Consider the following 24,104-nt stretch of genomic DNA (forward strand, 5'->3'; position numbering starts at 1 on the left):
ACTTGGGGACATTCCTTCCAAGGGAATATAGTACACCATTCCCCAGAGTTTCTCCCTTCTGGGGTCAGGGAAGTCTCGAGTCTCCTGATTTGTTAAGAAAGCCACAGTGGTGACCTTGTACTATGGTAATGGTACTAATGATACGATATTACTTTGGGGGGAAACTAGGCCAAGGGTACAATGGGATCTCTCTGTATTAATTCTTATAATTCTGTGGGAATCTGCAAGTATCTAAAAAATGTGAGTAAATTTAAATAATAATAAGAAAAAAAAAGCCCCCACCATTAGTCTCACTGAAAGGGACTTCTTAGCACATGGTTTCCATGTACCTGCTTTTGGGGCTAAAATACATGGAAACTCAGAAAATCCAAACAGCCTCTGCTAGGGGAAAGGCCATGTGGCTCTAGAACAATGCCCAGCCCCCACTGCCCTATGCATTATTGATAATGACCTTCATTGGGTTGGGACAAATGCCCTCCTCCTGTCAATGAGACTGGCTTCCATCTGCCTCCTGCTCACAGAACTCCATGGGCAGGATGAACATGAAGTAATGGGCATTTCAGCACAATAAGTTAGACACTGAGGAAAAAAATTTTTTGGGATAATGGCTGCCTAGGAACAAAAAGCCCTTATCAGCTCTTAATAAATCACTGCTAATGAACATCTCATGTTTCCACCATTTTTGCTTTTCATCTCATGGGCCAGTGACTCACACTTGGAGAGGTGCACCTGGCTTGCTCTCCTGTGTCCCTCCCCTGGAACTCAGCCCACGTTATGGGGATCAGAGCCGGAAATGGGGAGGGTAGAGATGAATCAGACCCAGTGCCTGCCTTCATGGAGCTGGCCACTCTTCCTACCCCCACCCCCACCATTATCAGGGGCCTCCTTCACAATGAAGAGCCTAATTTACACAAATTCAGAATAGTGCAATATAAAATATTAATAAAATCTTTTTGTGACTTATTGAAGTGACTCCAGCCCCCACCCCATCAATAATTTATCCAAAATTTCTCCTAATTTTCAAACTCCTTTCTAAAGTGAGTGGCTTGATTGTAAACTGCATTCATTCTTTGCTAATTGACGATATAGGCTGGTACGTAAAAATATGTCATATCTTTAGAATTAGAATTGCATTTTGGGAATTTTTAATTACATAAAATATTCGGGAATATGGTCTTTGAACAAAGTGTAGCTATCCTATACCTCATCAGCGGCTGCCTTTTCACATGGAGGGAAAAGAGAAAGGTTGAAGCAAGATGAGAAAGACACCGAGAAATTCACTTCAGACTTGTATAGCGGTTCTCAGGGAGGAGGCTTATGAGGTCAGAACTATCCATGATAAACTTAAGATGTTCAGTTTCTTCTTAGATTTCCACAACTCTCCCTTCCCACTCCTATAAAGCAGATGATCCTCAGTCAACTTCCTTAAAGGATTTGAGAGATGGGGAAGGCCTGGATGTAGATGTGAAGACAACAACTTCCAGCTGACCAGTGGACAAAGTTGGGGACTTAGCCAAAGGCTTGAACCTTCTCCCTCAGTTGCACTCTTTTGTTTTTTAAGATTGTTTTTATTTATTCATGAGAGACACAGAGAGAGGCAGAGACATAGGCAGAAGGAGAAGTAGGCTTCCCATGGGGATCCTGATGAGGGACTTGATCCCAGAACCCCAGGCTCACCACCTGAGCTGAACCCAGTACCCCAGTTGCAGAGTCTTTAATCTCCAGTAATCTCCATCACCCCATACCAAGCTCTCTCTTTTCTGATATATGTAAACTAAACACAGGGGCTTGCTAAGTATATGCAGCTTCAAGACATGTCTTCTCTCCCCACTCCCGGTGAGATGGTTGCGAGTGTCTGAGCCCTCTTGTGTCAATTCTGGAGCCCCTGCTAGTTCATTCCACGTTGATTGCTCCTATTCAAATACAAACTCATGTTCTCTGAAGGTAAATAGTTATTTAAAGATCATCTAGTGCTGGGCGCCCTGGTGGCTCAGTCAGTGAAGCCGCTGACTTGGGAATTGGCTCAGGTCATGATCCTGGGGCCCTGGGATCCAGCCCTGCATCTGGGGCTCTGTGCTCAGCTCAGCAGGGAGTTTTCTTGAAGATTCTCTCTGCCTCTGCCCACCCTACCTGCCAGCATTCATGCTCTCTCTAAAATAAATAAATCTTTTTTTTTTTTTTTAAAGATCATCTATGCTTCCTCACTTTTTAATTTGGTGCTTGGGTCCTCCAACAACATTCCTCTTTAGTGACAATCTACGTTAATATCCTTTTGACGAGCAACTCATTGTACTAGGAGGCAGCCACTTCCACTGGGGATATGTTTAGCAAATGCCTCCCTGTACAAGAACACGTCATCCCTAATAGTAGAGCTAATATTTATGGAGAACTTTTAGGTCAGGATACGAGTTGAGATTTTACATGTGCAGCTTATGTCACCCAAACAATGCCCTTTAGGTTATCATTGCTATCTTCACTTCCGAAATGAGGCAATTGAGGCTCAGGGGAGGGTCTTAACTTGCCACAGACTGGAAGTTAGTCAAATGCATAGCTGGGATTCAAACACGGATAGCATGGCTTCAGACCTTACTCTCAAAGCTCTGTGATTCCTGCCCCATGGTCTCTGTACCAAAAATGGAAAATGCTGAGCAGAGCACAGTCAGGAGTGGCAGTGTGTTGGATGCTTCCATATACCTTCCCACAGAGCCCAGGCTTCCTGTGGGCTCCTCCCTGGAATCATGCCTGTGAAGAGTGAATGGAGGTAGGTTGAGGTCCAAACATAGGTGTCCTAAAAAGGCCTGCAAAGGTTCTGACATGGGCGCTGCTAAGACAGACGGGCCACGCAGTCAGCTACAATCTGCAGGATTCCACGCACCACCCAGCCCACAGCCCGTCAAACACTGGGCGGGAACCAGACAGGCCAGGACCACAACAGTCCCTGAACTGGTCACTCTATCAAAAAGCAGAATGGAAGAGAGGCTGGTCTGACATGACTCTTTCTTGAGGACCCCATGCTTCTCTCAGCAACCCCTGTTATCTTTTCCCATTATTCCTAAACCATTGGTTTAATAGTCCACTCGGCCACTCTAGAATTTGTCCAGGAGTTGACAGCATGCTTATTTATGCATAGCTTTAGAGTCTTCTCTTACTATCATTAATAAAAATCAGGCCATGTGACTCTTCTTGGCAATTAAGTAATGTTTCTGTGACTCTGCTGGCCACTCAAGTAGTCATATTCTTGGAAATGTCTTATATACACATGTTTTTAAACCCTGGTTTATACTCCCTCCATTGAAATTCCCTGAGCCACAAGCCAGAACCCCATTGATTTGGAGCAGCTAGAGCGCTCTGAGCTCCTGACGTGACGTGAGCCTCTTAGCCATCCTGGCACATGGCTCCCAGTCCAGATCTCACTCCTTGTGGGGGAGGCGGGAAAGTACCCAAACACAAGTGGGTATTGCTTGCCTCTCCATCAGATTATCTCCCCAAGTAGACTCACCCATCAGCTGGTTTCACTGTCTCTCTCTCTCCAAACATGTTCTAAAAGCTTTTTTCTTATCCTTACATTTTTGGGAGGTAAGTTTCAACTTCGTGTGACCTTATTCTCATGACTCTGAGTTACATGTTTTGTCTTTGGAGAGGGCAACTGCAGGGAAGAAAGCTCAGAAAAGTAAGAGGTGGAATCTGGCTGAACTGGGACCTCAGGCAGTTTATTTAATGTCCTCCAGTCTCCCCTTCCTCAATTGGAAAACAAACCTAACACCGTTCGTTTTATAAATTCTTCTCTGTTTGAACCCATAGAGCTTCCTACTGCTCCCCTTTCCTTACTACTAACTTCTCACTTTCTGTTCTCATGAGTGGCGCTGGGGACCACCTTGCCTCTCTGCCCCTCTCAGTCCATTTCTAGCTGTATTCCGTCTTAAAATTTTTGTCCACAAACAGACTGCCTTCCTCTGCATTGAACTTTCTTTAATCTACTCACATAAACTTAGTTCCCATGGAAACGCAGTGCCTGCACACAAGGGCCACATCCCCACCCTGCTGAACCATCCAAGGGCCAATGAACCAGTGACCATGAAAGTCCACTTCTTGGGAGAACCATCAACACTGACAACAATAGATCTGCCTGGAATAATCTTCCAATTGCGAGCCATGCAGATACCTTGGCCCAGAAATCAGGCTTAATTGGAAATTAAATTGCATTTCCATGCCAACTGCAGGACGCCTATATCCACAGCTAAATTATCAAGGTGATGCCTCATCTCCAGGAAGCCCATGGGAATAGACTGGCTGCATCAGCAAAATGACAAGCTTGTATCTGATGAAGAGAACTTTCTTTAACGTGCAACCTGAGCCCTTCAAGTTTCTTATTTGGGGTTCTGTGCACTTACTGGCTGCCTCCTTTGTGCCAGATGCTGTGGCAAGATTTGGAGGAATGGATGCCAGTGGGAACCGTACTGTGTTTTGGCTGCTCCTGGCCAGAGGCAGGAAGAGAATCACATAAGCAAAAGATTTCTGAGCCATAACACTTCCCTTAGTTACCCAAGGGTTGAGTTGCTTTGGGAGGTAGAAGGCATCATGGATAACATCACCATTCAGTTTCTATATTTAACATTGGTACTAATAGTTCACAATGCTCAAGGGTCTGCCGGACTCTTCACTAAGCCCTTTGAACACATTTATCCCATCCTCCAGGCATCTGTAGGATAGAAATACACTATGATTTTCATTATCCTCGTTTTACCTACAAAGAAACTGAGACCTAGAAAGCAAGTAACTTGTTTTAGGTCACTGCTGCCCTATCAGTAGAACTGGGATTTAAACTCAGCTTATTTCATAGCACAGCCTATATCTTTAAGCATGACATTATACTGCTCCTTTATTTCTTATTTATTTATTTATTTATTTATTTATTTATTTTTAAAGATTTTATTTATTCATTTGAGAGAGAGAGAGAGAGAACAACTGAGGGGAGGGCCAGAGAGAGAGGGAGAAGCAGGCTTCCCACTGAGAAGGGAGCCTGATGTGGGGCTCCATCTCAGAACCCTGGGATCATGACCTGAGCCAAAGGCAGATGCTTAACGGACTGAGCCACCCAGGTGCCCTTAACCAGTTTTAATTTAAAAAATTTCCAACTATATAAAGCATTACAAAATGAGTACTAGGAGATGTACTTTGTTCACAAACTGTTGTCAATATTTTGCCATATTTGCATTCCTCCTCTTTGTTTCTTTGTATGTGTGTGTGTGTGTATGTGTGTGTGTGTGTGTGTGTGTGTATTTCTTTTTCCGAATCATTGGAGAGTTATATTCAGGGACATAAAACACAAGTCTGGTTTGGAAACCACGTGGGGACCAGTCTGGCTGAGGGAGAACGCAGATGGAGGCAGGGAGCCACGAGCAGCATGTGGGCTGAGGCCATGAGCTGTGGGACCCAGGTTGGTAGGTTCAGGGCATGCTCTAGCATGTGGGAGTCTGTGGTATCATGATAAGGAAAGCATGGCTGTCACTGAAGTTCTTGAGAAGAAGTAAAAACCTGCAGATGTATTTCAGCAAATGATTTCTTTATGGACTGATTAAATATACATGCTTGTTGAAGGCAGTGTAGTGTAGATGATACAGATAAGTGTCAAGAACTTTAAAAAATCACCCTTAAGTCCAACTGAAACCCATGCTACTACTTCAGTTTATTTATTTTCTATTTCACTTTTCTGTACACATTTTTTATAAAGATTGTATTTATTTATTCATGAGAGAGAGAGAGAGAGGCAGAGATATAGGCAGAGGGAGAAGCAGGCTCCTTATGGGGAGCCTAATGCAAGACTCCATCCTGGGATCCCAGGATCACGCCCTGAGCCAAAGACAGACGCTCAACCACTGAGCCACCCAGGCGTCCCTCTGTACACATATCTTTTCACAGATTGGAACTTTATTGTACATACAGTTTTGTATTTTGATTTCTTTTTTTTTTACCTAATATTACGTTAAAAGCATTTCTGCTTGTTTTTAAGTGGTCCTCAAAATCATTTTTCAGAGATGTAACATTATTCCAGCAGATAGCTGAGCCTAAGTGATTTTAACCCACTCTTTTTTGACTAAAGCTTTGCTTGTCCCTGACTGTTCACTGCTATGGTGCGATACCATGATGAACACCCCTGGGTCACAGTCTCTGTGCACATCTCTGGTCACCTTTTAGAACAGATTCTAGAAGTGGGATCCTGGGTTGAAGGACTGGATGGATTTCTCTTTGCCTGGCCCGTGGTGTAGAGGGAATGGGAGAGGGAGATATGGGAGGAAGTGCAGGCTGCAGGCTGCTGCAGCAAAGCCACTGAGACATGGTGAGGGTGTGGACTTCAGGAACAGCTCTGAGAATGGAGAGACAGTGATAGGAGAAACACTGGCAAGAAATGATCAGTAGGACTTAGTGAGGAAGATAACTGCAGGGTGAAAGACTGGGGACATAGAGAAACAGAGGAGTTGAGAGAGAGGGAGCTGCTTTGCTTTTATAAGGGTCGAGTAGTGGCACAAGAAGACCTTCATATAGAAGGGTTTAAGATCTGTCCTCCCTCCCTCCCTTCCTCCTTTCCTTCCTTTTTTAACTCATCTGTCTGTTGGACTCCTACTCCATACCAGGCCTTGTGCTGCCTATCAGGCATCTTATACAACTAAGATATGGCTCCTGTCCTCCATGAGCGCACAGTTCAGCCAGGGCATCTCCTGCAGGCCTGGAACTTAAGAGACAAGCCGGGGCAAGGGAGAGAGACACAGGAGGCCCTACTGGAGAAGAAGACACAAGGTCAAGGCTGCAGGGTCACGGCTGAAGAGACGAGGAGTCTTGCAGTCATTGATGTATGGCCTGGAAGAGCCAACTGTTGGGTGGCCACACCTCTGTAGGGAGCTGGGTCTCTCTTCATCCTGGTGCTCCTGGCTGCCAGCCCCCAGACTCTGCCTCAAGATACCTACTTCAAGGGTGTTCCTTGTGTTAGCCTCAGTTTCTCCATCTGTACACCGAAGGGGTTGGGGTTGGAGTGTTAAGGAGGAGTCTCACGCTGGTCACTTGCCTGGGTGGCCTTGACTTCCTTTCAACTGCTTGCTTGCCATCAGGCTCTTGGCAGATTGTTTGGGAGGACTTCAAAGTCCAAGGTATGACGTAGAGGCACTGGTTTGTGCTGGGGAGCCCCATGCTAGCTTTCCTTCTACACTAAAGAGTCCAGCGAGAAGGCCAGCAGGCGGGGGCAGGTGCTCATCACTTTCTGGCCTTTAGCTCACCAGATGTTGTTAAATGTCCTGCCAGAGCCCATCTGCCTTGGGGTTTTGAAACTGGAGGTCTAGCTTAGGGGTAGAGGTGTCCTTAGGGAAGTCTGACCCAGGGTAGAGGTGTCCTTAGGGGAGTCTGACCCAGGCCACAAGAGATGTTTTAACACTCAGGTTTTAGGTTTATAAAGCTAAGGTCTCATTGCTGTACTTATTATTTTGTGCCCACTTCCCGGCAGAAAGCAAGACTCAAAGAAGCGATGGACCTTCTGAAGGTCAAATAGCATCCAAAGACTAATGGTTGGCTTTGGAGACTAATGACCTCCAAAAATCATGTTCCCAGAAGGTCCTGGATTCCCAAGGGCTGGAGCACAGGTAGGGAAGCCAGCTGTGTCTACAGCCTCCAGAAGCCTTTGCCGGTGACTGGTCACTTCACACAGTAACAGAGGAGACTCCCAGCTGAATGGTGTAGAGCCAGAATGGAAAATAATACTGGTCCTTCCCTTGTGGCAACACTGCCCTCTTTCCATGGGAAGAATAGATCAAAGATTAACTAAATGGCCTGTAGCTACAGTGACAGGAAGGGACAGTTCTCAAGATGAGGGGCTAAGGAGCCAGACAAAAGGCTCAAACCCTCATGTCCGATTGCAGGATCACTGGTGGCTTTGCTAAGGGATGAGCGTGGATGGACAGATAGACTTGGGAAGGTGGGTTACAGAACCAGGGCCTTTAAGAGAACCAGAGGCCCAGATTCAAGGCCAGTTTTGTTGCCTGCTTGCTGAGTGGTCTTCCCTGGGCCTCGGGCTTTTCACCTGCCTTGTTGACCCTTCAGCCTCCACTGAGTCTTACTATGTGCTGGGCCCTTCACCGAGTACTGGGTAAACAGTGATAGCCAGAACAGTCCCTGCCTTCACTAAGTGAAGCAGAACTCTTAGTGGGCAAGCCAGACCAGAAACAGGGGAATCAATGTGTAATGTCATTGCATAAGCAATGAATGCTATGTGGAAAAACGAGGCAACCTTAATGGACAGAAAGTGACTGATGTGTGTGTGTGGGGGGGGCAGTGGGGGATGAGGAGGTGGGGATTACACAGGAGGGGATGTGCCAGACAGATGAGAGCTGACAGTGCCCGGTGCAGGTAACAGTAACTGGGAGCATCCAGAGCTGGTGCTGGTGTGCCAGCAGGAGCAACTGGGCCTGGTGGCTCGGGTACACCGCAGGGACACCAGGAGTGGAGGATGTAAATGCAGAGGGCACATCAAGCAAAGCCCGTAGGTCCCAGAGGAAAGTCTGCATTTGACCCCAGAGGTATCAAGAAACTGCTGGAGGCAGAGTGGTGAATAAGGGGTGAATGGGATCTATTTTGTATTTTAAATATATGGGAATGGATGAATAGCAGGAGAGGAATGGGTAAAATAAATGATGGTCCATCCATACATGGACTATTATTCAGCCTTGAAAAGGAAGGACATTCTGATACAAATGTGGATGAACCTTGAAAAAATTGCCAAGGGAATATTTTCTAAGCCAGACACCAAAGGACAGCTACTGTATGATCCCATTACATGCAGCACCTAGAACAGATAGATTTGTACAGATAAAAAGGAGCCCTGGTGGTTGCCAGGGCTAGGGAGAGGAAGATGGAGAGTCAGTGTTTACTGAGGATACAGTTTCAATTTGGGATGCCGGAAAGTTCTGGAGCTGGACGGCGGCGATGGTTGCACAAGAGCGCGAATGTGCTTAATGACACTGAATTGTACACTTAAACGTGGTAAAAATGTCAAATATCATGTTATGTATATTTACTGCAATAAAAAAATATGGGAAAGGATGCTATGCAGAGAATTGTCTCTGAGGTTATGTCACTTTTTGAGGGCTGCCATAACACGATACCACAGACTGGGTAACTTGGCGGAAATTTATATTTTCGTGGTTCTGGAGGCTGCAGGTCCAAGATCACAGTGCTGGCAAGGTTGAGATCTCTCTGGTGAGATCTCTCTCCTCTGCTTGCAGATGACCCTTGTCACCTCCCGTGGCAACCTCTCCGTGTGTGCCTTTCTTCTTACAAGGACGCCATGAGGCCCCACCCTTGTGACCTCATTTAACCTTAATTAACTCTTTCAAGGCACTGTCTCCAAATACAGTCACCTTGGGGGTTAGGGCTCCAATAAATGAATTGGGGAGATGGCACAGTTCAGTCTATACTTGGCAGTAAAAGTGCTGAGAGATTTGACCGAAAGAGCCTTCCTTGAGGGACTGCATGGACTCTTCAGTCGCACTTTGGCTCTGTGACCTCGGAAAGTTATTCAACCTCTCCCATCCTCAGGTGAGAGTAGGTAACTTCAGGGCTGAGGCTGGACTGAATGTAGGGATCCTCAGAAAGCCCCAGCAAATAAATAACACTCAAGGGACCATGGCGATTATTATTCTTTGCACGGTGCCTCTTGAGTTTGGAATGACAGGCTGCTGTTTCTGGGCTTGTGAGGCACGGGCAGGGTTAACCAGCACAAGGATGGCCGTGCCTTCTGCAGGCAGTGTGCCTCCTGTTGTCCCAGGCTCTGAATGACAGCCAGTTCCAAGCTGATGCTTGCAGATAGTGAGCGGCAAGCCTGGGCTTGGCTCTGCCTGCCAAGCGTAGATGGTTTGAAAAATGCCACCCAAACTGGTCCAGGGTTAATCAGAAGATTACAGAAAGAAAATTAGGGCAGGCTAACCCCGGCCTCCCAGACACAAGCATCAAAATCACATCTCCCTCCCTGATTCCTGCCCAGGTCTCTGCCTCTGCTTCCAACCACCTCCTTCCAGCAAGAAGTGGAAACTGGCCAGACTGGCAATTACAGGGGGAAGGCTTGCAGAGTGGCATTTCCTTTCTTTCCTGTCCTTGCAGGCTGGGCTGTCCAGCCAGTTCTCTCGTATTTTCTGCTGTTTAGCTGGAAAAGATGGCCAGCGGTGGTGGTTTGCGGGGGACTTGGGTCTCAGGGGAATTCTCTGGGATTGTGCTGCTTCAGTCAGAACAGAGGTCTTGAGGCCTTGATTTCTGAAAGAGCACCACACATCGCCTCTTGGCCAAACTGGGGAGGCACGAGCTTTGTGTTCATTGCTTTCCCACCCTGGATCTGAGTTTTAGAGACGGAGGGCGAGAAATGAGGGGTGCAAAGCCAGAATGTGGAAACAGACAACCTGACTCAGAGCCTGGTCCTTCCCTTTCTGACGCTCCGGTTTTCTCACTGTAAATGGGGCTGACGAGAGCACCCCACCTTCTTGTGCTTTTGGGCGTGCACTGTGCTTGGAGCAGTGTCCGGCCCAGAGCAGGTGCAGCAAGGATGGCAAATACTGGTATTGAATCTTAAAACTCTAAAGCTGGACAAGAACTTCCAAATCAACAACTCCCCCATTTTAAAGATGAAGAAACTGAGGCCCAGAGAAGGAAGCCACCTGCTCAGTGAGCAAACATGATGATTTGGATTTGAACTCAGGTTTGGCTCCGAGGCTGTTATTTGATGGAGGTCTAAGAACACGGGCTGGGCGTGTGGTGGCTTCAGCCAGAGGGAACCAGGGTTGACTTGGTGTTTGTGGCCTCCCTGCCCTCACCTCATCAGGAGGAAGGCTTTCTTCTGCCTCCAGACGGAGGATCTGTGAGGCATGCAGGGAGGGTGGTCGCTGGTGATGGTAAACGCCTTCCATTCACGTCTTTTCCTGGGGTCCTGGCCTCCTTCCCTCCCTGCTGGCCCCGGCGAGGCTATCTCATCTCCTGCTTCCTCTCTCTCTCCAGCCCTCTGCCTTTCTGTGGGGTCCTCAGAGCCTCGGCCCTCCCTCCTGCCCTCCTCGTTGGGGCGCAGATGGACACCGAGGGGCGCTGGCCAGCCGCGGTGGACAGGCGGTGCGGGCCTGCCGTCGAGGGGCCGATCTCGCAGAGCACAGGAAAACTGGAGTGGAAGTGGGACCAAGCCTGGGTGTGGACTGGGCTGACCCATCATGTCATCACGGTGGTTCCGGCTGGTCACGTCTGTCACACTCCTGCACAGAATCCAGCACGACATGATGGAGAGTGAGAGCGGGCCTCAGCAAGGGACTCCAGTCACTGATGGTGCTGGGGGGGGACACTTTCAGTCACCATGCATTCAACCCACTGGGTACTCAAGGAGCCAAGCACAAGCCCCACACATGAGCCTTTATAGGGTTCATGTCCTCAAGCGGACTGGGTAGGTAAACACATAAACCACTAAATAAAAAGGATAATTTCAGCTGTTGACAAGTTCTCGATTATAGAAGTTGTCACTAAGAGTGATAGGATGGGGGGACATCTGGGTGGCTCAGCGGTTGAGCCTCTGCCTTTGGCCCAGGGCATAATCCTGGAGTTCTAGGATCGAGTCCCATATCGGGCACTCTGCGTGGAGCCTGCTTCTCCCTCTGCCTGTGTCTCTGCCTCTCTCTCTGTGTGTGTGTGTCTCCCATCAATAAATAAATAAGGGAAGGGAGAAGAAATGTGTGGGAAATATCAGAAAGGGAGACAGAACGTAAAGACTGCTAACTCTGGGAAACGAACTAGGGGTGGTAGAAGGGGAGGAGGGCGGGGGGTGGGAGTGAATGGGTGACGGGCACTGGGTATTATTCTGTATGTTAGTAAATTGAACACCAATAAAAAAAAAAAAAAGTAAAAAATAAATAAATAAATAAATAAAAGTCTTTAAAAAAAAAGTGATAGGGTGACGGGACATGACCTGAGTAGCAGCACATCTGGAGAAGAACTAGAAGACTTGACACCCAGCCCACCTCATTCAGCAGTGTCTCCTTTCTCCTGCCTACCAGTCCAAGGGCTCATCACTTGAGAAGAAGAGAATGACAGAACTTGGCCTCTACCAGGCAGTTGCTAAGTGCTAGGTACCACACATGTCACAGGCACCATCCGATTCAGTCTCCTGGTCACCCTGTACAGTGGGAGCTACTGGTTCCACTTTCCAGGAGGAGGACATAGACTCAAAATGAAAAATAGCTTGCCCAAGGCTATCATGCCAGGAAGTGGCAGGATTTGAACCCAGGGCTGGCTGGCCCCACAGTCTTTCTCTGGCTTTCCCTGCATCATGCTGCCTTCCTCCGAGGCTGCCTCATGTGACCGCATCCACACTTGGGAATCAGCAGCTCTCAGGGACCTGGGGCCTGGGGTCTGGTGAGAGAGGTGATCCAAGGAAGATTCTGTGCCCTGAAGATTCTGTAATCCTGCAAGGACTGGGGGAGGTGAGGGTCATACTGACATGATAAGGGACCTCCAGTTCCCTTAGGACCTGACTTGATTCACTCCACCCTTGTCTTGGTATCATAACCCGTAATGCCCCTCCTGTCTGCCAGAGAGGCCATTTCCAGCTACTTTTAATTTGGACCAAACCAGCCACTCCCCCGTGGTCCTGAAGTTAATAGGATGTCTGTGCCAGGATAGTCCTGAACAAATTATTCCTAGCTAGTATCAGGTTATCTGGAAGACAGGCCCAGTGGCCCCAAAGAAGGACAGCCTCGGCAGGTGGCAGGAAGCTGCTATGGGACTAGGGGGACCCTAGAGAGCACCAGGCCAGTGAGATGGATGAGGGAGTGATGTGTGTGTGTATAGAGGGCAAGGATGAGAGACAGGTAGGCTGGGATGAGGGCTAGTGGGCAATGGGAGAGCCCAGATGAGCTAGTTTCCCACGCTTGTCGGTTCTGGCTGTGACTAAAGAGGTGGGAGTGGACCAGAAGCCCCAGTGATTGAACTTTCTGCATATGGCAAGGCACAAGCACTCAGGGAGTAGTACCATGATGCAGGGCTGGTCTTTCCTGCCAGGACAGTGAGCTAGTTGGGACCCAGGGCGGTGGGGAAGTGCACGCAAACTGAGCTGCTCATGGAACTGGTGGCATTCTCCTTTTGGCAGAGGGCTCTGTGACATCTCATAGGTCCTAGGGTTCCCAGGGTCTTTCCCAGAAAATTTAGTAACTAGTCAGTCTCTCAATTCCAGAGTACCTGGTGCCTAAAACCTTGTGTATTTCCCCACTGACATGACCACTCCCCACTCTTGCCCTATGTGAAGGGAGAGCGGTGTGGAGTGTCCCTCATGGGCTTGGAGCCCATTCAACAACCAGCAGGTGCCTGGCCCCAGTGTCCCTATCTGAGAGGTGATGGTGATGCTGGAAGAGCATATATGAGGCTGTCTTGCTGACCTTGGCCTGTAGAGTGTTCTATTCCCCATAAAGCTTATTTCTTAACTCAGGTCATGCCACATTAAGGAATTTGTCACAACCCTTTGGAAGACGGGTGGCTTCCCTGAAGAGCTCCAGCTGGTACAACAGTTCTTTACAAACCCACCTATAAAATTAGTGGGAAGCTGGGGGTACTCTTTGCCATTGACAGGTGGGGAGAAATCTCCTCAGGGGTGTCTTCAGCCCATGCTGTGGAAAGGCAAGCACCTGGTCCTGGCCCCAGTAGGACCTGGGTTCCAATCCCAGCTCTGCCACTTACTGCCAGCTGGGCCACCTGGTAAGTTTCCTTATCTGGTAAAATGGTGATTGCAGCCCCTACTCCCAGGGTCAGGACTGGGACAAGACAGGTACGATGTAAGGAGGGACTCACCGTCAGCTGCCCGCAGCCTGCCACTTGTGTCATCCTCACAGAGTTACAAAACAACCTTTGCACTTGGTGGTGTTGTTACCTCCAATTACAAGGGATGAGCCTTGACTTAGGGAGGTACCTGACCTGAGCTCACACAGCTGCTAGATGACAGGGCTGGGACTCAAGCTGGGCCTGCCTGAAGGCAGAGCCAAGTTCAAGGTCAGTTCCTTGAGAGGCAGCAAGAGGAACAGTGTGTCTGCGATGGGTCTGAAGCACAGAGAGAAACCACCCGCCAGAGTGGGAGAGCGGAGTCGGGGTTCTAGGACATTGTCCTTGAGATAAATCTCACGAGGTCAGCCCTTCCACCCCCTCCCCACCCTGCAGCCATGTGGGTGGCCTGGACAATGAGAAGCTCTCCTGGATTGGATTCTTCCCTCCTGCTGGCTTTGGCTTCGCCATCTGTGCCAGGGGTGACAGATGGGTTCCCAAAGTGCAGAAGGAGAAGGGATTGAACCTCCCCAACCAGAGTGAAGCCTGCACGACTTAGGTTCCCACCCATGGCCCCAGAGTCTCTGAAGTGGTGAGGGAGTTGGCTGTGTAGGAAGAGAACCAGGCAGGTGCCCAGACCCTGGGGTTAACCAGGCATCTAAGCCAGGAGCTGAGCTTCCATTCAGTTAAAGAGCCAGGGAGGGCCTGGCCCTGGGAGTCATGCTATTAAACTCCTAATAAGGGAATCAGGTATGGGAAATGGCTCAAAGTCAGTCTTACTACTAGGTGGGACCTTAAGAAAGCAAGTTCTGGAGAGGGGAATAGAATATTCTAGAGAGGCCACTCTCAGAGTCTGTACCAGCTACGAAGAAAGCAACAGTTAGTGAGATGGAGTCCCTGCCCTGAGGCACTCACAGGCCTGGGGGCAGCTAATAACTGCAGGCACATCAACAAACATTTCCCAGGACTTAATATGCAGGGAGCTTTATAGACCCACTCTTGTTTAATCCTTGAAGGAGGGCATTGTGATTCCATTTTATAGATTAGGTAACTGAGGCCAGACAGGTGAGGGACCCTGCAGGAGACTCCTTGGCCAGCAGTGGACCCAAGGATGTCCCAGTGGACCCAAGGATGTCCCAGTCTGGCAACCTACTGTCTTTTGCACTGCATAAGTGGTTTACAAACTTTGTTTTGTTTTGTTTTTTTAAAAAGCGAGAGAAACCTGTTCTTTAAATTTCAGGGAAATTCAGTACATAAAACAAATCAAAGTAGAGCTGAAGGGGCAGGGATGGATGTGCCAGCTCTTCCCCTGCGCAGCCTCCCTCTTGCGGGACAATTAAATGCCGCTCCCGAGACACGGAGAAGGCTCAGGGACGGTTCTGAATGATTTGCCTGGCTGGAGGCTCATCCTCTGGCCCCAGACTCAGGTCTTGCAGCCGGACAGAGTTCACAGAGGGTTTACTGGGCACATCTGGGACGGGGGCTCGCACAGTGTGTCCTAGAAAGCTCCCACTCGAAACATCCTCCCTGGCTGACGTCTGTGCCCCGAGGTGCTGCTTCGTTCATGTCCTGCTGTCGGCAAAGCAGCCACTCCCGGCCTGGCACCGGACGAGCGGCTCTGGCCGCGGTGGTGACGAAAGACGCCTATGACCCCGGCCGTCCCAGAGCGGAAGTCCAGTGGGGAAGACAGCCTTCAGCAAACATGTTCTTAAAAGGAACGTGGACCACAGATTGTGATCAGAGCTATGAAGGGAAAGCTCAAGGTCAAGGAGATGTGTGAGCAGGAGGACCTCATCAGTTCAGCTCTGAAAAGGGTGAGAAAAGTCTGGGCCACCCGCAGCTGAGACCAGTGGGCAACAGGATTGCTAAAACTGGGAGGAGGTGGCTGTGGTCCAGGAAGGGAAGGACAGGGAGGGGTGGTCTTGGGCTCTCTCCGTTCTCCAGGAATTCCCAAGGCAGGTAAGACATAATGAGTTGAACCCACAACCAGCAGGAGATGCCTGGTCCTGTAGCATCTTTACTTTCTTCAATTCTGAAAGGGACAGGGAAAAGTCCTTCTAAGGGTCGGATTTTTGCAACTTGAGGACCCAGTGCAATGAGAAAGGAGTAAGTGAAATTGCAATTAAATCCAGCAATCATTAAACTACCATAATGTGTCCATGTAGGATCTGACCTAGAGTCACCGAGGGTGGCCTATGCATTAGAAAGACCTTTTTTGCTCCCGTGCTCCAGTCCTGGCCCTGCTCCCATGGTCATTTATTTAACAAATATTTAGCAAACACCTGGCTTGGGCAGAACACCAGTTTCCCAGTGCGTGCCCGGCACAGAGCCAGTGCTATGTAAACACGTGGTGCTCTCTGCAGAGTGGGGAGACACCATCCTGCCCTGGTGCCCACTATGTGCCGCCTCCGTGAGCCCTGGATCTAGGGAACGCTGTAAGGATGCAGGTCGCAGAAGGGCCAGGCGGCCACTGGGTCCTCAGTGCTGGTCCCTGGGGACCCCTTTCTGTGTTCCATGGATCTTAGTCCCCTTGATTCTGAGCGAAGAGAGGGGCACATCCTGACCTGTGCTGTCTGGTGTCTCTGCAGAGGCTGACACCCCAGTGCTGCTTCCTCTGCTAGCGCCAGCCTGCTTCCATTGCCTTCTCCTGCCCTGCTTCTCATCTCTGCTGATGCCATGTTTGGAGGAGCCTCTGAATCTGCCCCAGGCTTCTCTTCTGGGTGCCCTTCGGTCCCCTTGCCTCCCTCCATCTCCGCACTCAGCATGGCTTCTGGGTGATGTCTGTGTATTTATCCTATGCCCCACCAGAGTGCACATGTCTTGATGGAGGTCTTGTGTCATATTGTCCATGTGTCCAGTGTCCAGCAGTTAGCATAACACAGGGTAGGAGCTTAGTAAATAAATCTTAAGCAAATGATTGGAGGCAAATACAAAGACAATATCTTCCTGTTCATTTATTCAAATAGCCATCTCCCTCTCTCTCTCTCTCTCTCTCTCTCTCTCTCTCTCTCTCTCACACACACACACACACACACACACACACACACCCCTTTACGGGCTCTGTCTCCCTGACTCACTTTCTCACACTTAACTCTATTGCTGTGGTCTCTCCCCCTCTGGAGCTCCTTGGAGTGTGCAGACCCACCTGCAGTCAGCTACATTAAGGGCCTCTGACCCCGCTCCTGAGGATGGCATGGCCTGGGTTACCCTCTCCAGACCCATGCCCATCTCAGTCCCTGATGGCTCCCTCACATCTTGTCACTACCATGGAGTCCGTAGAGGGATCCCCTGTCTCAGCTGCCCCGGATCCTCTCAACAATGCTGGGAGATAAACAGGATGCTGGGAACAGATTCATTTTACAGATGAAGAAACTGAGGCTCAGAGAGGCTGAGGCCTGCACAGGGAGCAAAGCCAGAGTTGAGACCTAGGTCAGACCTGAGTCTGGGCCAAAGCTCTTTCTGCTAAACCTCTGGGAAGCAAAGGCTGAGATGGGAAGCTACCCCTCACCCCTCATTCCCTAAGATCCTGGAATCCGTGATGTGGGAAGAAAATCCGGTTCGGAAGGATCGAAATCCGGGGAGATCACTGCTGTATCCTCTAATCCTGGCTCCCTGCTCCTCACCCCTGTCCATCCCACGTGGGCCCCAGTACATCTGCACACAGCCTGATGCTCAGCATTAGACTGTTGGTCACCCTGGGCGTCCTGGAGGCTCAGTGCCCTATTTGAGAACTGTGGTGGAGGCAGAACAGGGGTGATGATGGGGCTGAGAAAGGATGTAGGCAGACCTCACCATCCCCCCACCAACACACCTGCCTTTCAGTTTGTACCAAGCCCGACCTGCTGGGCCTGGAGCTCCTGCACCGTAGCATCACAGCTGGCCACACGCAGCTTTTATCTTCTCTCCTTGTCATTTAAAAAAATCCTGGTCAAGGTTTTGCGGCCCTCCTTCCTTGGATACCCAGCCTGCTGCTTCCACTGCATCTCCCCTAAAGACTCTTTCCTCCTGAAAGAGGGTATGAATATTTAAAGACTTTTTTTCAGCCAGTGAAACCACATCATGCTGCTCTTTCTCCAAATTTTATCTCCAAAAAGTTTGCCAGAGTCTCTCCGAGTGCCTCACCCTCTGTGACATAGTGTCTATAGGGGGCTCCAGGGACAAGGATGGCCCTGAGAAGTCAGCCTCCCCTCTGCGTCCTGGGGCTGACTGGCGCATACACGGTCCTAGGTCTGGTTCACAACCACCCTTTCTGCTGCCTGGGGAGTTGAACCTAGCACCCCCCTGCTGCCCCAGTTCTTGGAGAAGTAGAGAAGAAGACAGACCTTGACACAGGCAAGATCCGCAGAGGAACAGGGGTCCGAGAAAGCAGAATGATGAACAAAGCCCCGGAAATGCAGGACCCTGGAACCCAGTGGGAGAAAGTCCTTGGCACATGAGACCCAGAGCGGATCCGAATCCCACGTTCACCAGCGCGGTGGATTCCTGCCCTGCTGGCCTCCCCAGGCGGCTCTGGTCTGCACAATTACTCGCAGCCCACCGCATCAAATCTCCCTTTTATCAACAAGACACACCACTCCCTGGATAACTTCTTGAAACTCTAGTCACGCTAAGCAGCTTCCAGTGCTCTGGGAAGGGCTCTGTCCTTCTGCCCGCCTGTAACCAATCAGCCACACACCACCAAATCCATTTCCAAAGTTCCAGGCAATTATGGCCGGCTGAGCTCCCTGGCGTGGTGCCGCCGGCTCGGAGGCTCGGAGCCGGACCCAGGTTGTCAGCAGCCCCGAATCCCAGCCACCCCTTTCCCCCCACCCTCCTCGGAGACCCTGGCACACCAGAACAGCCACAGATGCAGCACCAAGACACTTGCCACTTTGGCCAGCCAGACCACATGAGGACGACGGAAAATGAGGGTCAAGGCCAGGCTCCCTACCTTTGCTGAGGGTTCCGGTGATGAGCTTAAAGATGGTCTGGGCAAATTTCACGAACCCAAGCTTGCATCTTTTGGAGCAGCCGCTCATGGTGGCGGAGGGAAGGTGGGCTCTGCGGTCAGCGCCCAGAAGGGAAAGCACCCACCTTGCGTGGCCCTGGAACTAGGAGCCCCCCTAGGCAACCCCTGCGAGCGGATGTACCCCACAAGCTCCGGGAACAGCACAGCTGCCTCTGCAGTGAGTCCGGCTTCAGCATCCAGAAAGCCTGCGGGGCACGATGTCTGCTCCCTTCCTCCTTGCCTGCCTCCTCCACCCCCTCCTGCTATCCACTCAAGTCCTCACCGTGGGAGGACCTCGGCACGCCGGGCTGGGACGGGGACGCAGTGCCAGGGCGCAGGGCGCTCCGGCTCCGAGGGAGCCAAGGGGGAGCGAGGCTGAGCGAGCGGGAGGAGGAGCCGGCGCTCTCGCAGGCTTGGCCGACGTCTTTCTTACATGGCAGGGGTAATGTAGCAATTAATGGTCAGAAGGGAGGGACGGCGCCGCGCAGCACTGCGCTCCGCGGCCCCTGCTCGCCCGCCCGCGCTGTCCTGCTGCTTAGTCTAGTGGAGCAGGTCCCCCTGCCCGACCCGGCTGCGGGACAGCGCCCCACGGAGCCGAGGCCGCCCGCCGCCGCCCGAGCTCGGGGAAAGTTCGCAGGCAGCGGCGCGAGCGGCCCGGTTGGCCTCGCGGAGCCGGGCTGAGCGGGAGCCCCGGGGAGCCGGCCCCGGCCCCGGCTCCAGAGCAGGGGCTGCCCGCCTCCGCCACCGGGAAGGCCAACGCCTCCGCCCGCCTCCGGCCGCCTCGGGCCGCGCAGAGCCCGTGCGGCTCTCCCCAGGGCAGGAGCGCGCCGCGCCGTCCACCCGCTCCAGCCCCAGCCCGCTGCGCGCCCCGCGGTGCCGAGGGCTCCTCGCAACGGCCGGCGCAGAATTCCATCCGATTACGGCGCAGCACTCTCAGAAGTAAAACTGCAAGGCCCTCTGCTAACAGGAAGCTTCCTAACGACCCCGACTGCCCCGCCGTACCACGGCCTGTGCTGTGCGCATCCGCAAGGACCTCGGCGGACACCTCATCCCAGCATCCCAGCCCCTGCCCACCGCGTGAACCTCTCCCGTGACGCCGCACTTGACTTTCTTTGGCGATTCAAAAGGTCCTCACGGGGGCCGTTGGCATGGGCGTCACCTGCTAATGCACTGTGGCCACATGAAGAGCAGATGTGAAACCCCCCATCTGCTGCACTAAGCCACACCCTGGGAAAGCCTTTCTCTTCCTCTCCATCTTTCGTCTTTCTCTTCTTTCCTTGTCTCCCTGTTATTTGCTTCTCTGGGATGTTTGAGAAGAATAGATCGTCTAAGATGGGCTACCAGTTGATAAAATGCCAGATAAATGGAATTCGGGCCCTTCCCATCTTCCATGAGTCATGTGGAAGTGAATCCTGAAACAAATATCAGCTCTTGGACAGGAGTCACCATCAAATTTCAGCTCTAAGACCAGACTCTGGAGACAGTCCATACACACAGAGCACCCTGACTCACCAGCATGGTATGAGTCACAACATATACAGAGAAAGGAATCCTGATGGAAAATATCCCATTGTGCTTGATGTCTTAGGGCCTGAATTGCCATGTTATTCACTCTTTGTCTTTAGGGATCGAAGGTTCCAGTTAAAAGGCCCATGGTGTCTGGGAATGATAATGGCACTGTCTTTGGTTTACCTATTCACGTGAATATTTGCCAAGCTCCCAGGATGTAGAAACACTGGGCCAGGCAAACTGGACACACAGAGTCAGTGCCTTCCCAACCTTAGGGTGGAATGGATTCACCATCAGGCACCAAGCCTTTGTCAGGAGCTCATTTATCCGATAAACCTTGTTCAATTTGCACAATCTTAGTGGGATGGAGACAGGGCAGGTAGGTACAAAGAAGGGGAAGGAAAGAACTTGACATTGGAACACAGCTGGTGGGCAAAGAGCTAACAAGGAGCAGTACTACCTGGCATCAGGGAGGAGGAGAATGTTTAGAGAAAGATCGGGGGAGGCTGTGTTAGTCACCTGACCACCTGCCTTGGCTAGACCCCCCTGCCTCTCTCTTCCATCCCACAGGAGACAGGGACACTGAAGAGTGAGAAGCCAGAATAAATGGTGGCTGTGACTTTAGTGGCATTAGCAGACCCAGAACTCTTCTGCCTCGAACCAGGCCAGGACACTGCAAGAAGAGTGGCTCCCTGAAGGCTGTGGGGCAGCATCTACTTCGGGATGACAGGAGAAGTCCTGGAGGGACTCGCCTTTGGGCTCCAGCTCCAGAATCTGGAGTCTTGTCATTTGAAACATCGGGTTGGGGGCGGTGGTGGGGGGGAAGAAATCCAGCATCGTGGTCTGAGGATGCTGGCAAATCCCAAGAAGGAGTAAGTGTCTTATCCCTGCTCCAGGCAAGACATGAACTCGTGGTTAAGAGCATGGCCCTTTGCCCGAGGCTTGTTCATTCCATGTATATGATTGGTGAAGATAGGCGACCTTGGCCTCTGCTCTAGGTGCTGAGCAGAAAGTGGGGAACAAAACAAAGTCACTGGGCTTACTGGGGTCACATCCCTATGGTGGAAGGACAGATAGACAATGTGTCTGCATACAGGACTGTGCTTTGAAGGAAGAGATCTGACGAAATGGGTGGAAAGGGACAGGAGCTCCTAAGGTGACAGAGTCACCGAGAAAAGCTTTGCTCCATTAAATGACATTGAAGCAGAGATGTGAACCAGCCACACAGCTTGTAGGGAAATAACTGTTCCAACAGAGAGAACAGTAAGTGCAAAGACTAGACAGTCCTGAGATGCTAAGGTCTGTAATCTAGCAACTGTTGAGCAAGCAACAGAGCCTCAGTTTTTCCTTCTGGAAAATGGGAATAATAATCTTTAACCTCATCTGGGGAGGCTTCGTGATGAAATTAATGTGCTTAATCTAGTGCCTGGCATAGTAAGACACTCTGTCAGGGCACAGGTCATTATTACTGCTCCTACTGTTACCACTGTTGTGGTGGTGCCACCACGATTGCCCCTGGCATCTAAAACAACTCCATACAAGTAGAGGCTGTATGAGTAAACCTTTGTGATGATGGAAAATGCTGGAGCCAGGCTCCAATTTTTAATCTCCCCTAGTAGTAACTCAAACACTAAGCATTTCAGATTCTCCTCTGATCTCAGCAAGGATAAGTATTTGAACTCTCAGTGTTAGGGAAAGGACTCGGGCCCAGAGAGGGCCAGCAGCATCCAAAATATTACACAGCAAAGCCTCCGATAATGTGGGCAAGGTATTTAGTGTGCCAAGACCATTCCCAGCAAAGGAAGCCTGGTTTTGTCAGTATTAAATTCATAATAGAAGAGTATGGGAAAGAATCGTTCTCGGCTTAAGGAACACACCATTCTGCAAATAAGGAATAGAAAGGGACACACGGTAATGGAGCATTCAGGTGGCACCAGGGAAATTAGGTCATCAGCAGGTTTGTAATTAGTCAGCCTCCCTGTCGCAGATGTGCATTAGCCAAAGGAACTTGGGAAGGCAGAGTTATTGGTCCACCTGCTACTGTTCACAAGAACCTTCACACGGATTTCCAGGGGCAGTAGGAAAAGCAGATGGGGGCTCCAGATGTCTCTGCCCACAAGAGTGTGCTGACTTCTCCAAGAGCAAGAGGAGAGGTATGCTGTCCTCTGGAAGGTTGAAAGGCTGACCAGATAGAAACATTCACTGAGAACCTTCTATGTGCAGCCAGCATTCACTGATTACCTGCATATATGTAACCCTACAACCCTATGAGGCAAGTATTATTATGCTACCCATTCTATAGATGAGGAAACAGGCCCAGAGAGGGAAAGGGACTTGTTGATGGTCACACAGCTGGGGCAGAAGCTGAGCCTAAGGCCATTTGATATTTGAATCTAAAATTCATGGAAATTTATTTCGTATCTCACCAGGGCTCAAAATTAAAGCCCCTGGGCATTTGAATAAGACATATTTTGCCTTGATTTGAAAGAAACAAACAGCTATTATAATCATAAGCCCCCGTTCCTGGAAGCATCATGGAGTGAGTTGAGACGAAAGCCCCGAAAGGAATTCCCTCCACGGCCATGTCCATGGGGGTGTGAGAGGAGGTGGCGGTGGGCATGGCTAGACGCAGATTTCAGCCACACTGCAGCCAGGAAACACAGCCACACCTGCTCTTCTGACAGCAAGAATTTCATATAAAGACTTGTTACACGGTTATTGGAGGACGGATGAGGGCAGAAGGGGACCCTGCGGAATCACAGAGGTGGTAACTGTAGGAAGCAGCTGCCAGCTCTGGCGCTGGGCGGGGGGCAGTCAAGGAAAGAACTGGGATTCTCAGAGCCTAGAAGCCTGGAGGAGAGGCTCCCTGAGCCTGAGACCTGGTCCTCTGAGGATGGGGTGCTGGCTGGCTCGTGCTGGGGTCTCTGAAGGGGAGTCATGAGGTTGACTCTGGGAGTTCAAAAAATAGGTATCAGCAATGAACTAGCCTCTGCCACTGGAACCCGATGCCATTGCTAGTTGTGCTGGGGACACAGGCAGGAGCAGGAAGCTGCCTGGAAGGAACTTGGCCCCCTCCTCCCTGTCCCTCTACTGGCAGAGCCTATCTTGGGGCTGCTGATGGCAAAGCAGAAATGTGGCTTGCAGAGTCCCATCCCAGCAGCACCGAGCAGGATGGAGAGGGGCGCCCTTGAAGCTGGGGGTCAGTAGTTTGTTTTTTTTATTTTTGAAAAAGATTTTATTTATTTATTTGAGAGACAGTAAAAGAGAGAGCATGAGGGGTGGGGGAGGAGCAGAGGCAGAGGGAGAAGCAGACTCCCCGCTGAGCAGGGAGCCCATACAGGGCTTGATTTCAGGACCCCGGGATCATGACCTGAGTTGAAGGTGGACATTTGATCGACAGAGCCACCCAGGTGCCTGGGAGTTGGTAGTTTAATAACCAGAATTAGAATTCCACCTTGTGCCAGGTATTGAGGCTACACCGGTAAAAAGATAGCATCCCTTCCCTTGTGAAAATTGCATTTTAGAGGTGGAGTCGGGTAGGAGTGCTCAGACTATAAACAAGCAGACAAAGGTATAAGGTAAAGAATTTTAGAGCATGCAAATACTCAAGCAAATAGTGGCCAGTGTTTTCCAATCTAATAGAGCCCTCTCAGAGCTCACTGAACAGATCATGATAGAATAATCATTAAGATGAAGAGGGCAGATTCCATGGGGGTCATGGTCATTATAAAAATAAATCATCCTGATTTGTTAGTCTGTTGCCAGATGCTGTGCTGGGTGTTGTGTTTGGATT

General features: G+C 50.4%; 1 protein-coding gene across 1 annotated transcript in view; it reads right to left on the bottom strand.

The window, feature by feature from the left end:
* Positions 1 to 19,067, bottom strand: part of KCNIP1 (potassium voltage-gated channel interacting protein 1) — a 339,153-nt gene extending 320,086 nt beyond the window's left edge. The window contains exon 1 of the mRNA XM_072824193.1: positions 18,746 to 19,067. Within this exon, the coding sequence (XP_072680294.1) occupies positions 18,746 to 18,833 (88 nt within the window). The 5' untranslated portion in view covers positions 18,834 to 19,067. The remainder of the gene's footprint in view (positions 1 to 18,745) is intronic.
* Positions 19,068 to 24,104: the final 5,037 nt, after the last annotated feature.

The sequence above is a fragment of the Canis lupus genome, chromosome 4 (genome assembly GCF_048164855.1).
Source record: "Canis lupus baileyi chromosome 4, mCanLup2.hap1, whole genome shotgun sequence".
NCBI lineage: Eukaryota > Metazoa > Chordata > Mammalia > Carnivora > Canidae > Canis > Canis lupus.